Source organism: Zalophus californianus, chromosome 12, assembly GCF_009762305.2.
Source record: "Zalophus californianus isolate mZalCal1 chromosome 12, mZalCal1.pri.v2, whole genome shotgun sequence".
Lineage (NCBI taxonomy): Eukaryota > Metazoa > Chordata > Mammalia > Carnivora > Otariidae > Zalophus > Zalophus californianus.
In genome coordinates, this window is record NC_045606.1 from 78,764,552 (window position 1) to 78,780,065 (window position 15,514).

At 37.5% G+C, this 15,514-nt stretch overlaps 1 protein-coding gene across 7 annotated transcripts in view; it reads right to left on the reverse strand.

Moving 5' to 3' along the window:
- Positions 1–15,514, reverse strand: part of SLC13A1 (solute carrier family 13 member 1) — a 119,076-nt gene that overhangs the window by 78,523 nt on the left and 25,039 nt on the right. For all 7 annotated transcript variants that reach the window (XR_003516473.2, XR_003516474.2, XR_003516472.2 and 4 more), the window contains exons 3-6: positions 6,323–6,459; positions 3,497–3,684; positions 2,861–2,909; positions 2,731–2,779 (exon numbers count right to left, since the gene is read on the reverse strand). Coding sequence is in view for 4 of the 7 variants with exons in the window: in XM_027574075.2 (XP_027429876.1) it covers positions 2,731–2,779; positions 2,861–2,909; positions 3,497–3,684; positions 6,323–6,459 (423 nt within the window). In the remaining 3 variants the exon portion in view is untranslated. The remainder of the gene's footprint in view (positions 1–2,730; positions 2,780–2,860; positions 2,910–3,496; positions 3,685–6,322; positions 6,460–15,514) is intronic.

Genomic DNA, 15,514 nt, shown 5'->3' on the forward strand with positions numbered 1-15,514 from the left:
CAAAAGAATAAAACTGGACCCCTATCTCATACTCCTCACAAAAGTTAACTCAAAATGGATTAAAGACTTAAACATAAGACCCAAACTGTAAAGCTCTTAGAAGAAAACATAGGCAAATACTCCTTAACATTGGTCTTGGCAACACTTTTTAATGTGACACCAAAAGCAAGTAATACTTTCATGTTATCTCTAATAAAGAACACTTTTGTAAAGTAAAAGGTTATCCTTTAATTTTTCTTTTACACGAAGCTGAATTTTTATACACTGAGTTCTAGAAAGACCATAGAATCATTGTTCAAAGGACTTGCTTGCTCTCTTCTCCCAAACTCAGAACTCAATCTTCATTGCCTAAAATGTACCCAAATTACCTTACTTTTCCCCACTGAAAACTTATCCCTCCTTCTCTGTTCCCCATCCCCATCAGTGGTATCACAGCCTACCTTTACCTAGTTTACTCTAGCAGAGGTATCTTCTATACTTTTCTCTCTCTTGTCCTCAAAGTCTGATTAATCAAATAATCCAGTTAGGTTTTTACTCTCTGCCTTCAAGGTGTTGCCATAGTAAGTTTGTCAATGGGCAGAAATGACCATGCTGCTCTCTAGTTTCAAAGATTCCTATTTTCTCTAAGATAAACTCTAAAACCTTTGGCGTGGCATGACCAACTATTTTTAACACAGCTCAAGCTATCTAGACATTTCACTTAGCACAAATCATCCCTAGCACCTGCAGTGGAGATGTTTCCTGAAAAAGCCCTGCTCTCTATATATTTGGGTCTTTGAATTCATTACTTTTTCTAATGAGACTACTTCTTATCTTTTCACTCATTAATTAATTAATTAAGATAGACATCTACTGAATACCTACCCTGTGCTAGGCAATGAAGCGTGCCAGGGGATTAGATGGTGAACAAAGTAGACGTGGTCCCTGCATGCATGGAGTCTGCACTCTGCTGGTTGAACCTGCTGTCTCCTCCCGGACTCAGATCTCTTTCACTCATGCCCCGCTCCTGCAATACGTCCTTATTGACCTAGTTGCTCCACCTTTGGAAGACTGAGCCCTTGTGCCTACTTTTGTTGTAGGATTTATGTCACACACAATTTTTTTTTTAAAAGTCCATCTTCCCCACTAGACTCTGATCTGCTTAGAGTAAGGAGCAGGACTTTTCGACAGTGGACCTTCCTATAATGCCAAGGACAGCGTTAGATGTCAAATCGATTTGAAGGGGCTTGACCCAAAATTTAGGCATCATGCCAGAAAACTGGATTTCTAAATGTGACCATGAGAAAGTTACTGAGTGCAAGTATATTCTTTCTGTTTATGCTTGCCAATTTTTATAAGTTTTAAAGCTCATTTTTAAGGTATTCTTCTGTAAATACCTCATATGCTGCTGATTTTCTGTTTTAAAAGAATTACTTCTATTCCTAAAGATGATAATGTTTTCAGCAATATATATTCAATTCTCATGTTTAAAACCCTGTAGCTAATGGCTTAAAACTTATCTTTGTTATTTGTCTTCTCTTTACAGAGAAATCACTCTTTCCTTGAAGATTTCTGTAAATAACAAGAGGGTTTTCTTTCTCCTACTGAGTTTCATGTAAATGTATTGTAGCCTGAGGAAGGAACATATGCCCCACGCTCCTATTGCTAATGCTATGGTTACCGGAAAACTATTTCTATGTAGGATTATTTTTCAGTGGTCTCAAGATCTATTGCTCCCAGTACAACTTAGTATAGAGTTTTTATATTGATTTATTCTGGTGAAATGAATTCCATGTGATAGTTTACAAAAGTCTCCTTCCTTCCTTTAATTGCAAGAATGACTACAACTCCTCCATCTGTATTTGACAGTAGCAATTCATATATTCTGCACTGAATTTTTTAGTGGGAACACTAACGATAACTGGATTGTAATTACATGAATAAGAGTTGCTCTAAGTTTATAACCTGAAAGAAATGAGAATAGTCCTAATGAAAATCAGGCTATTGGGCCAATAAGATTTTAATAAGAAAACAAAAGAATATTCTGAGACTGGAATTATATTTCTTTAAACTACATATGCTAGGGCGCCTGGGTGGCTCAGTTGGTTAAGCGACTGCCTTCGGCTCAGGTCATGATCCTGGGGTCCCGGGACCGAGTCCCACATCAGGCTCCCTGCTCAGCAGGGAGTCTGCTTCTCCCTCTGACCCTCTTCCCTCTCGTGCTCTCTATCTCTCATTCTCTCTCTCTCAAATAAGTAAATAAAATCTTTAAAAAAATAAAATAAACTACATATGCTAACTCTCATCACCACGAACTCAGTAAAAGAAGAAAATAATGATGCTAATTTTCAAAGCCTAAAAAGTTTTCTATCAGAATGTTGATTTTAGTCTATGTCTATCTATGAGGGCTTATCAAACCATTACACTGTGCTTCGACTTAGGTAAGCAAAGTAATTTATAGACAAGGAAGGAAGTAACAAATTTTAAAATGCATACATCTCAGGGCCCCTGGGTAGCTTGGTCAGTTAAGCATCACACTCTTGATTTCAGCTCAGGTCATGATCTGAGGGTCATGAGACTGAGCCCCATGACAGGCTCCACACTGAGCTTGGATCCTGCTTAGGATTCTCTCTCTCCCTCTGCCCCTCCCCCTCCCTCTCTAAAAATAAAAAATAAAATGCATACATCTCTAACTGTAACTCTAATATAATTTCATGTATAATTATTTAGAAAGAATCACATTTAATATACCTTTTCCAGCTCTGTCTTGCTTGAAATTTTTCCTGCATCATTACTGTATCTGAAATATAAATTGACTCAGTTTATAATTTTATTAAAATGTAATTTAGAAAATCCTAATTAAAATGTCAATATTCTTTACCCTGGAACTGGTATTGTTTTCTCTTTCCTCTCATTTGTTTCAACACCTTCTGCAAAACATTAAATAAAAGAAAAATAATTTAAAGGGTTATCTGTGTGTGTGTGTGTGTGTGTGTGTGTGTGTGTGTTAAGATGGAAGCATTACTAGAAACTGAAAACAAATTCACCTGTACTGACATAACATTCATCTTAATAAAGTATTTTATAAATAGAAATATCACCCCAACGTTTCCACTCCATCAGGGCAATTTATCAGAGCCAGAAATAACCACAGCCAAGTGTAATGCTTTTTCCAAATAGAATGTAGGAATTAGAGATTCCTACTATTGTGCAAGAATGTCAATTCAATATGAAAGAGTAACCTGGGGTCTACTGAGAGAGATAGAGAGAGAATTCCATCAGACTGGCTAGAGGCTAGAAAGGGCATTCTTCCTCTTTTTCCAGAGAATGTAGATTCAACCACTAATTGAAGGTAAAATATTTGGGTAATGTATACTATTGGGAAATACAGCAAGAAGAAAGTTAAATTCACATCATGCACATATGGACAGTTAATAAAATATAAGCCAGAATTCTCGAGTTTCTGCCAACTGCCCAAATGATTAGACCCCACTGCGGCTGTATCGACATGTGATACCATCAGTTTCCAGTCCATGGTTGATTGATCCACTGAAATGAGTCATCTGAGTGGCCTCGACCTCTGCCTCAGCGCTGATGATCTGCTGTGCCACGGCCTCCACGATGGGCATCACCATGGCAGCTGTGGAGGTGTTGCTAAGCCACATCGATAAAAAGGCAGTACTGCTCATGAACCCCAATGTCAGCCTGAAACGAGAGGGCCTTTTGGATGAGCTGTGCTCTCTGGCTTAACTAACTCTGAATTATTTAACTGTAAAGAATGCTGTTTGTAAGTTGGGAATTTTTTCAAAACACACTTAAGTTAGGGTTCCCCTCCGATGGCGAACCCTGAAGACGGTCATGGCCAGATAGGAATCAGAACAGCACATGGAAGAGTGGTGTTCTTATGAGATTTGTCTCCCTGGAACCATAAATGTCTTCTCTTAAAACAGAACAGCTTATAATATTATACCAATATTTGAATGCCCTTTACAGATGGCACTTACCTTGAAATACCAGTAAGATGAAATGCAATCAGTTTTTCAATTTAGGATCCCTTACTCTTTCTTTTGTCTTTTGGTCACATCCCTGTTTATTAATTAGTATGTGTGCCAAGGAGGCACAAGGGCAAGGAGAGAAATTAGTATTTATAAATCTACTTTTTACTGTTGACTACTCTGGTTCAATATATGGTAGGTGGAGGAAATGGTTAAAATTACTAGCTAAAATGAGGTTTCAGAATTTTCTGTAGATTCTATTATTTATGCTTTCCTGAGTTTGACATTCCTGCCTGTGGTCAAGAACTGGATATATTACATTGTCCTCTCTTATAAATAAAGTAGTTCTTCTCCCTTAAAAATAACACACCTAAGACTGTAGGATTTTAAATCATATCTAGAAGCTATCAAAATCACACTTGGGGAAGAAATATGATCTCTTTTGAGTGGGAGATCCCAGAAAAATCATTCAGAAGCACATCTTTCCATATGGAGCCATTTATGAAATTCTATGACTCTCTTTAAAAGTAAATCTACAAGACAGATTCTACAGTTTCAAATTCAGATCGGGTGAATAATTTCTACATGTAAAACAAAATAAAACTCTTTAGATATCTTCAGGGTCCTGGGATCGAGCCCCGCATCAGGCTCCCTGCTCGGCGGGAAGCCCGCTTCTCCCTCTCCCGCTCCCCTTGCTTGTGTTCCCTCTCTCGCTGTGTCTCTCTGTCAAATAAGTAAAATCTAAAAAAAAAAAAAGGAAATCATTCTCAATAAAAAGTAAACTAGAAATACTTTTCATTTAAGGCACTGGCAAGGCATGAAATCTTCCTATAAAAAAAGATAGTGAGCAGATAAACCTTCTGTGTGGTGAAAATGCCTTAAATTGCAAAGCTACTCGGTGGTATAAGGACAGACTCTTGCTACACCGTGGGCTTCACTACCCCAGCCCTGTGGTCAGTGAGCCGATGGTCAAGGAAAAGATAACATATCTAAGGCATCCCACGAGGCATGAAGAGTGAAATTCCCTTAATACATACATGTTATAAACACTTTAAGTAACAAATATTTTAAAAATTTGTCTCATCTGAGTTATTTTTTGTGTTTAACAAACCTATTTGATTCATAAATCATAAACACAGATGTGGATATACTCTAGAATGAATCATGCAATGTAATTCAATAAAATTTTCTTATTTTCAAAGAAAAATGAGAAGGGAAGAACCACCTAAGACTTTAGAGCTTAATGCTCTCATGTAAGTGTTTATGACACTGGAAATATTCTTTTTTTAGCTCACATCTATGTTCTTTTTTTTTTTAAGACTTTATTTATTTATTTGACAGAGAGAGACACAGTGAGAGAGGGAACACAAGCAGGGGGAGCGGGAGAGGGAGAAGCAGGCTTCCCAGCGAGCAGGGAGCCCCATGCGGGACTCGGTCCTGAGTCGACGGCAGACACATAACGACTGAGCCACCCAGGTGCCCCTCACAACTATGTCCTTAACAAGAGCTAGAATTAAAACTAAAATAGCCAATTAATTTAATGGAAAAAAACATTTATTTCAGTGGGGAAAATCAGTCAACTGAGTGATTTCACATTCCGTAGATGAAATTTCTTAATTGATTGTTTCACTTTGCAACAGTTCATTTAAAAAGAAAAATGTTGGGGCGCCTGGGTGGCTCAGTCATTAAGCGTCTGCCTTTGGGTCAGGTCATGTTCCCAGGGTCCTGGGATCAAGCCCTGCACTGAGCCCCGCATCGGGCTCCCTGCTCGGCAGGAAGCCTGCTTCTCCCTCTCCCGCTCCCCCTGCTTGTGTTCCCTCTCTCGCTGTGTCTCTGTCAAATGAATAAACAAAATCTTTTTTAAAAAAATAAATAAGTAAAAAGAAAAATGTTCACCTTGGAATGTTTCTACACGTTTGTATTTTGTCGGTAATGTCTTTGTCTTTGGTTCTTAACATCCTCCCTATGATCAAGGATGCTCTTGAACAAGTCTTGAATGTGTGATCAGCCAAATAAACAAGATAGGACTGAAATCTACTCTGAAGTCTATCAATCTTGTCTGTTGGGGTTCAAGGCTTCTCTCAGCTTTGGCTCCTACCGTGCATGAAAGGTAGGAGGGTTGTGTGCACTTATTCCAATCTCCCTGTAATTAGACCTGAAAGTTGTTGTTGTTTCTTCCTACAACTCCAATATACTTTATATCCCTTTCATATTTGCAGAGGAAAGAAAGGCATGAATTATATTGTGATGAATGATTGCCTGAATGTGCATTACTTATTTAGTTATTTGCTCTGCACAAAAATGATCTGTTTGGAAAGTAAACCTGGAACAGGAAACGCAGTACTTACCATGCTGGGTTCACACCCACCGTCATCACCATTCTCAGAGCAATCCTTTTGTGCAAATTCCATTTTTCTATTGATGTTGCTAAACAGATGACTCCAATTAGCAGTAGATGAAAATCTTTGAAATAAGCAGATGCCACCTGAAATTTATGATTAAACCCATGATTACTTATGTTGGTGGGGGAAAAATAATATTGCCCAAGAAAGCATTATTTTGCTACTCTTAACTTTGACCTTCAAATTACTTAATCTTTCTATTAAGAAAAATGTAGATATGTGACAATACAAATTTAACTATGTTCTATATGCTTACCCAGAAATAGGAGTGTTAAGGGAAAACACATACAAAAAAAGAGTGCTCAAGATACTGGGTTTTGAAATAGCTGTGTAACATTAGGCAAGTGCCTTCAATGCCTTAATTTTTCTATCTCCAAACTGGGGTTAACTGGTTTATGCTGCTATGGAAGAATGGCAGTGACTGTGACTTGGGAAAGTCCAAGTTGAGTCTCCAACCCACCAGTGTCTTCATTACCATCCATTATGCCCAAACTGTAGTGTCACTCCTAAATATTTTGAATGTTTTACCTTCAAAATTATTTGCTATAAAATAAATACCCTTGAATAGGAGCCAACATCTTAAGCCATTTTTAGCTAACACCATTCAGAGATTAGTAGAGTATATAGACACTTTGGGTCAACCTATTTACCAGAGAATTCTCCTAAGAATGTTAGGCACATAATCTTTTTCTCAAACAACAACAACAAAAAGGTTCTGTGGCCTAATTAGTTTAGAAAACAGAGTTTTGAAATATTAGAATTTTCTTTCCTGTAAGTCTAACTCAAAACCTTTAAATATTAACATGCATTGCCACTCACAGAGTGGAATTCCACACCCAACATATTTTTCAAACTTATTTAACCACAGAAACCTTATTTTTAAATTTTTAGGTGTAGTGCTTCATGAGACTGATACTCAAGAGACCTGACTTTAGGACCTGCTTGGTTAAACTGAGTCAGGAGGCTGTGCTGAAAGGAGAGGATTATAAGAGGAAATATCCCTTCAAAAAAAACAATATCTAGTAGAAGGTATGGGAGAGTTGGAAAATTATGAAACCACAAAGGAATAGAAAAATCAGTTCTCATAATTTTGCTATTTTAAGTTGTATGAGCATTTTTAATATAACTTACTAAGCTTGGCTCGGTTTAAAAAGAAAGTAAAAATTAGCCTTGGAATTAAAAGTGGACAAGTGAATTTCTTCATTATGTTTTATGTTGATTTATTATGTTTTTCACAGTTTGTATTTAACTCTTTACATTTTTTAGTAATTGCATAATAGAAAATAATTCTATCAATTTCCTTATTATCTCATTTATTAATTACTCTAACACTGAATAAGTGTTTCCCATGCGCCAAAACTGTTATATGAACAGGGAATGCAATGATAAATGTCTGACATGTTTTTCCCTCTTCACACCTCTTCAATCCTCAAACATCTAGATTTCTTTCTCTTTCTTTTTTTAAGATTTTATTTATTTATTTGTCAGAGAGAGAGAGAGGGATATATAGAGAGAGAGAGCACGAGCAGGCGGAGCGGCAGGCAGAGGGAGAAGCAGGCTTCCCGCTGAGCAGAGAGCGAGATGTGGGGCTCAATCCCAGGACCCTGGGTTCAGGACCTGAGCTGAAGGCAGACGCTTAATGACTGATCCACCCAGGTGCCCTCAAATATCCAGATTTTCTAAATAGTTTCTACTATTTTTTCTGTATTACAGAGCCCTGTTTGTTTCCTTCATAGCATATTATATTATGTCAATAGTGTTTACCTGCTTGTTGCATTCTTCTGTAATATACTATACATTCTAAGAGGACCAGGAATCTGTTTTGCTAGTCATTGCATATTTGGCACCTAGTACAGTCTTGGTACAGAACAGGAGCTCAGTAAATAATATTGCATGAATGAGAGAGGGAGGAAGAGAGTCAATGAATAAGCTATGGTCTCTGAGCTCCTAAATCAGTAGAGTGATCACAATCATGAATTGTCTACACTCTGTCCCAAACTTTTTTTTTTTTTAAGATTTTATTTATTTATTTGACAGAGAGAGACACAGCGAGAGAGGGAACACAAGCAGGGGGAGAGGGAGAGGGAGGAGCAGGCTTCCTGCCAAGCAGGGAGCCCGATGTAGGGTTCGATCCCAGGACCCTGGGATCATGACCTGAGCTGAAGGCAGATGTTTAATGACTGAGCCACCCAGGCACCCCTGTTCCCAAACTTCTATCTTCCTAACGCTCTCAGTCGTTACTACTCTCAGTACAAGTATTATTTCAAATTATTAATTTACTAGTGTTTACAGACTTACGAACCATTTTTTTTTCCTCCCTGGGTCTATCTCTGCCTCTCTGAATTTTTCTTCTTGGCCTACATTGAAAATTACTTTTGCTCTTCCCTTTTCTTAAATGTTGGTATCTACAGGGTTTTGTCTCCAATCTTCTTGTTTTGTACACCTGAAGATTGAATCTTACAGATTCAATTTCTAACTCTATGTGACTAAAATAATGTTCAGCACACAGTGGGCATTCAATACATATTTGTTGAATGAATGCTGAAGACACTAAAAATCTTTGTATCCAAACAGATAAGTCTGGTGTATCCAGCTGGTCATTTCCATTTGAATTTCCCACAAACATCTAAAAATTCAGCATATCCCTTTTCGTGACAAATGAAACTTCCATCTACTTAGTTGCCCAAGTTAGAAGCCTAAGAGTCAGCTATGATTCCTTTTTCACTTCCAGTATGTGTGTGTTAGTCATGAAGTCCTATTATCTCTAGTTCCCCCATATATTTTATTTTATTTTATTTTAAAAGATTTTTTATTTATTTGTCAGAGACAGAGCACAAGCAGGGGGAGTGGCAGGCAGAGGGAGAAGCAGGCTCCCCTCTGAGCAAGGAGCCCGATGGGGGACTTGATCCCAGGACCCCGGGATCATGACCTGAGCCCAAGGCAGACACTAAACTGACTGAGCCACAAAGGTGTCCCATTCCCCTATATATTTTAAATTGTCCACTTTGCTCTATTCAAACATTACTATCTTAATTAAGCTCCTTACTGTTTGATCTGTCTCTTTCTAATCCGCCCCTTACCATTGTCACAGCGACTTTTCTGAAGTGTAAATCTAATCACATCATTGTGCTTCCTGTACTCTTCACTGGACTCCATGTCTTTTAAGACCAAATCCAATCTTCCCAACATGTCTTATAAGACTCTTCATCATTTAGCCCCATCTCACCTTTCCAGCTTAGACTTTCAGTGCTTTGCCAACTTCTCCCTACGTGTGAAATACTCCAGTCACAGAAATGCTTCAACACTTGCCGGTCATTTAACCTGGAATGACCCTCTTCTCTTACTTTGGTTATCCATAATCTTCCTTCATGGATGAACTCAGATGTCAATTCTTCTAAGATGCCTTCCTTGACTATCCTCAACTTGGTTGGACGTTACTTCCTTTTGTGGGAGCAGATCTTCATCTATATAGTGATCATTTATTTACTTAATTATCCCCATTATTAGATTATATATATTTTGAAGGCAGAGATATATTTTACTGATCACTGTATTTATGGATTTAGCACAAGCCTGGCACATATTGGCACTCAGTAGATACTGAATTAGTAAGTCCCCAGACTCAAGGAGCTTACAGGTTATTATATGTGAAAAACAAGTTAACAAAGACTGCAATAAGGTATCATAGCTGTGTGAGAAATATTTTTTCAAGTTATAGTTGAAGCTCAAAGAGTAATGACCACCTTTTACTAGGGGAATTGGGGAAGTTTTCTTACAGGACCTGATACTCAAGTTGATTACTGAAAAATGAATAGACATTTGAGTTTTCCTCTTCTTTTATCTCTTTTACAGTTTTGCTCATGAAAATAAGATCCACGTACCCTATTCCAATAGTCTGAGAATTCAATGAAAAAATAAACACAGGATTACTTTAAAAATACAAAGGAATGCATAGAAGCAAGCCATTATTAGTAAGTGATTAAACATAGAAAGAAGTCCAGGACCATGAGATATTCTTGTTGTAATCTCTTTAGATTGTTAGCAGTTGGCAGACTTTGTAAAAGGTCAGATAATAAATGTTTTAGACTTTGTGAGTCTTACTGTTTCTATTGCAACTATTCAACTTGTCTTTGTAGCAAAAAAAGTAGCCAAAGACATTATGTAAATGAATGACCATGGCTTTGTGTGTTTCCAACAAAACTTTATTTTAAAAATTGGGTAGCAGGCTAGATTTGGCCCTCAGATTCATAGTTTGCCAATAGTCTTAATAGACTATGTAAACAAAAAATGGCCTGCAGCCCAACCGTCTAAATGAAATCAACTGTAAACTTAAGGAGGAATTTTCACATTGTTTCTCATTCTATTACCTATTCTTTGGGTTCCATCAGAGTTAGGGTGGGTATTTGTAGCTTATTAGTCACAAGCATATGTGTTTGTTTATAGCCTATGTACACAGGAGGTAACAAGAGAAAATGCTACTGGTTTGTAAATGACACTGATAATTATAACTATTTTTGAGGCAAAATAGGCATGTCAAATAAAATTCCTAATGAAATTTGAAATCTATTTTTAAGCTCAAGGTAGTCATATTTTTGTTTCAAAATGGGATTTCATCAAAAAACATGCACTTTTGCAATCAGAGCACCTGGGTTCTCTCTTAGCTATAAAATGTACCAGTTCACAATCTTTCTACAAGTCAATATACTTACCCATTAAAGTTAAATAATACTTCACATCAAGTTTGTGAATTAAATAAGATTTTTTAGAAAAGTCAGTTATAATGCATATGATTAGAATTATATCATAAACATTTTGTTGTTTTAAAAAATATTTATTTATGCTTCGTTGCTAATTCCAATGCTTGATTCTCAGTTTCCACATTAATTGATCTATTAGCAGATTTGACACATTTGATCATTGCCTCATCCTTAAAACATTTCTAAACTTGGATTCCAGGATCCCACACTCTCCTGGCCTTCCTTCTACCTCAATAACCTATCCTTCTTTCTTCTTTGCTAGTACTTTCTCTTCTCACCAATCTCTGAATGTTGTAGTTTTCCAGAACTCAGTTCTTTGTCCTCTTTGTTTTGTTGTTGTTGTTTTAAATCTTCACTTACTCTCTAAATCACCCCACCAAGTTTTAGGGCTTTCAATTCCATCTATATGTTGATGATTCTCAAACTTATATTTCCACTCAGCTCTATCTCATGAAATCTGGACTCATTTGTATTTAACTGCCTACTCAACACCTTCACTTAGATATCAAATAGTTATTTTAAACAGTGTCACACTTTGTACTCCCAGTGTCAGCCTCTCTTTTGCAACAAGCCTACTCTGCCCGTAGTTTTCCCCATTTCAATTGATGGCAACTCCATTTTTCCAACTGCCAGGCCAAAAAGTTCTGAGGCATCCTTGAATCCTTCTCCCCGCCCCCATCATATGCCATATAAAATCATGCAGGAAATTTTGTTGGTTTTATCTTAAAAATACATTAACAATATATTCAATATCCCCATTACTATCCCTGGTCTGAATTACCATGGCCTCTCAGCTGGATTATTGCAATAACCTGCTACCCATTTCCTTCCTTCTGCCTTGTTTCTCAACACAGTAGTCCAAATTATCCTTCTAAATAAAAGTCAAATTGATCATGTCACTCTTCTACTCAAAACTTTCTAGAGGGTCTCATTTCATTGAGAGTTAAAACTTTACAGTGGCCTACTTTGGCCCTAGATGGTCTAGTCCCTCTACAAATTATCTCCCTGACATCACCTTCTGTCATTCTCCCCTTCACTCATTTTGCTTTAGTCACACTATAGACATATACCTGCCTTGAAGTCTTTGTGGTGGGTATTTGCCCCTCAGCAATGGTTGTTTCCCAAATAGCCACATGACTAACTCCCTCATTTCCTGTAAGTCTTTGTTCAGGTATTCACACTTCATTGAGGTCTACTCTGATCATCCTATTTAAAACTGCAACTCTCTCCTGATCTTCGTTATCCTGTTGCATGTTTTCATAAAACCAAATACCTCCTAACTCATTGTAATTTACTCATATATTAAGGTTGTTTATTGTCTCTTTTCTCCTAGGAAGACAAGGACTTTTGTTTGTATTTATTCATTGATATATTCCCAAGAGCCTAGCAGAGTCTTGGGAATATATCAGAGTCACATAAATATTTATCAAATGACTGAGTAAATATGTAATATAACATCTGCATATACGTATGTGTACCTCCACATTTATATGTATAAAATTTACATATAAGCATATTTTCAATGACAATAATAATGATATCTGATTTGGACTATCTAATGGGGCACACTAAATATTTAGCATTTCAGATTTTATTCAACGGATATGAGAGAAATTCAGTATTTGTTGATATTCTTTGTTACAACAAGGTTCTCAATAAGATATAGATATTTAGCACTGGCTTAATAAATACATAAAGTGAGGTTAAAATTATGGTGGCCAAAGAGAAGGCTGTGTGGAGCTCTGAACTTAGATGAGGACATTAAAGACACATTATTCTCAATGGCACAGTTGAGATTCCAGTATGCTTCAGTAGGCTGCCATGATAGTTTAACACCTTTAACTGTGGATATTAAAACTCATAAGAATACTTGATGCCTAGTATGTATCATTGTTCACGTATATTATTTTATTTGATTATTACAATAACCCCTGGATATTGTGGCATCATCATTCCTTATTTACAGATGAGAAAAAAAGAGTTGCTAAGGGACATGATCAGGATCATACAAGTAATTAGTGGTGAATATCAGGTGTTAAGCTCAGGTCTTCTGACTAAATCTCTAGACCTTTCCCTGTAGCTTTGGTCAGATATTTCCTAGTAAAAGATCAGTTGCCCTATCTGGAAAGAGGATCACAAGACTGAAGAAAAGTTTTCTATACTAAAAGTCCTAAGGACTTTGATTTGTTGTAAGTTCCTGTTAAGCTTAAGGTGAAAGAAGTCACATAAAGTTTAAAATGGATTTAGGCTGAAATACCAGAGGGGAGATAGACTCACTTAGCCTTGCAACAGTCAGAATGTTTCTAGAGTGACCTATTCACTTTTGCCAATGTGCAAATAATAATAATATTGCTTGTCCACAATAGCCAAACTGTGGAAAGAGCCAAGATGTCCATCAACAGATGAATGGATAAAGAAGATGTGGTATATATACACAATGGGATATTATGCAGCCATCAAAAGGAATGAGATCTTGCCATTTGCAACGACGTGGATGGAACTGGAGGGTGTTATGCTTAGTGAAATAAGTCAATCAGAGAAAGACATGTATCATATGACCTCACTGATATGAGGAATTCTTAATCTCAGGAAACAAACTGAGTGTTACTGGAGTGGTTGGGGGTGGGAGGGATGGGGTGGCTGGGTGATAGACATTGGGGAGGGTATGTGCTACGGTGAGGGCTGTGAATTGTGCAAGACTGTTGAATCACAGATCTGTACTTCTGAAACAAATAACGCAACATATTTTAAGAAAAAAGAAAAAGAAGAAGATAACAGGAGAGGAAGAATGAAGGGGAGTAAGTCAGAGGGGGAGATGAACCACGAGAGACAATGGACTCTGAAAAACAAACTGAGGGTTCTAGAGGGGAGGAGGGTAGGGGGAATGGGTTAGCCTGGTGATGAGTATTGAGGAGGGCATGTTCTGCATGGAGCACTGGGTGTTATGAACAAACAATGAATCATGGAACACTGCATCAAAAACTAATGATGTAATGTATGGTGATTAACATAACAATAAAAAATTAAAAAAAAAGAAAAATAATAATATTGCTAATATATATTGAGAGCTTACCGCATGACAGACATTGCATTTATTAACTATTTAATCTCTAAGTATCACTGATAAACTAGAGGTAGTTCCAGGAAGAGGAATGAAGATGATGGAGACGAAGCAGGTGGAGGTGGTGGGGTTAAAGAAGGGAGTTGAGGTCTGGAAACCATAAAGATGGGAGATAGGACAACTTAAGGAGGAAATGATATTTATTTTCACATCCAAGCAACATTGTCATGTGGAAAAAAGATGATGTTTTTGTTGTTGTTGTTATTGTTGTATGTGTGCGTGTGTGTGTGTGTAATCTTAGGTGTTTAGAGAAAAATTTAGAGTCAAAGTGACTGAGTTTCACACTTGGGCTCAATAAAGGTGAGTGACTTAAATATTCAGAGTTTTTGAAAATGATATGTATTTCCTTGTGGGGTATTTTGGGCCCATACACAGAAAGCCTTTAATCATTTCCTGAGTGATCTCATCTATAAGAACTATTGGGAGGAGGAATCTGCCCCAGCATGAAATGACCAGAAGAATGTGCTTCCAAGTCTAAGATTCTATGGCCATTAAATTAGTCTGAGGCTGATACTTCCAGGGGATGATGGACTCTTGGACAGGTACCAGCAGTCTGAGTCATACAACTGCTGATGGTACTTAGAATTTCGCTGCCTCTAGTTGGGCCTCCACATCCTGTAAAGAGGCAAAGATATTTCTTTGGCAGTTCTCACAAAGCCAGGCTTTCCTAGGCACCCTTTTCCTCCTGTCTTCCTCTAGCCTGTTTGCTATAGAAATGCCCCAATTCCAGTTAATCTTGCTTTTATCTCAGCCTCTATAAAAAAGTCAATTTTAGGGGCACCTGGGTAGCTCAGTTGTTAAGCATCTGCCTTCGGATCACGTCATGATCCCAGGGCCCTGGGATCGAGCCCTGAATCAGGCTCCCTGCTTGGTGGGAAGCCTGCTTCTCCATCTCCCTCTCCTCCTGCCCCTGCTTGTGTTCCCTCTCTTGCTGTGTCTCTCTGTCAAATAAATAAAATCTTTTAAAAAAAGGGTCAGTTTTATTGTTATTAAATCATAAGAGACAAATATGTCACTGTTGAACTTAATTGTCTTTAGAGGTACAACCACCCAAGCCAGCAGAACAGGGGTTAACAACTTGACACATTATTTTTGAGAATTTGCCAATCCCTTCTTTTAAAATTTCCTTTACTAAGAGCCACATAGTGTGTTGGAGCGTTTGAAAAACTTCTTTAGTTATAGAGCCCAGATTCTGTGGGACAGCAGTGTCAGCCTTGGCTGCCCTCTCTTCCCAATCAGTGGTGTTTAGAAAGAAAAGAG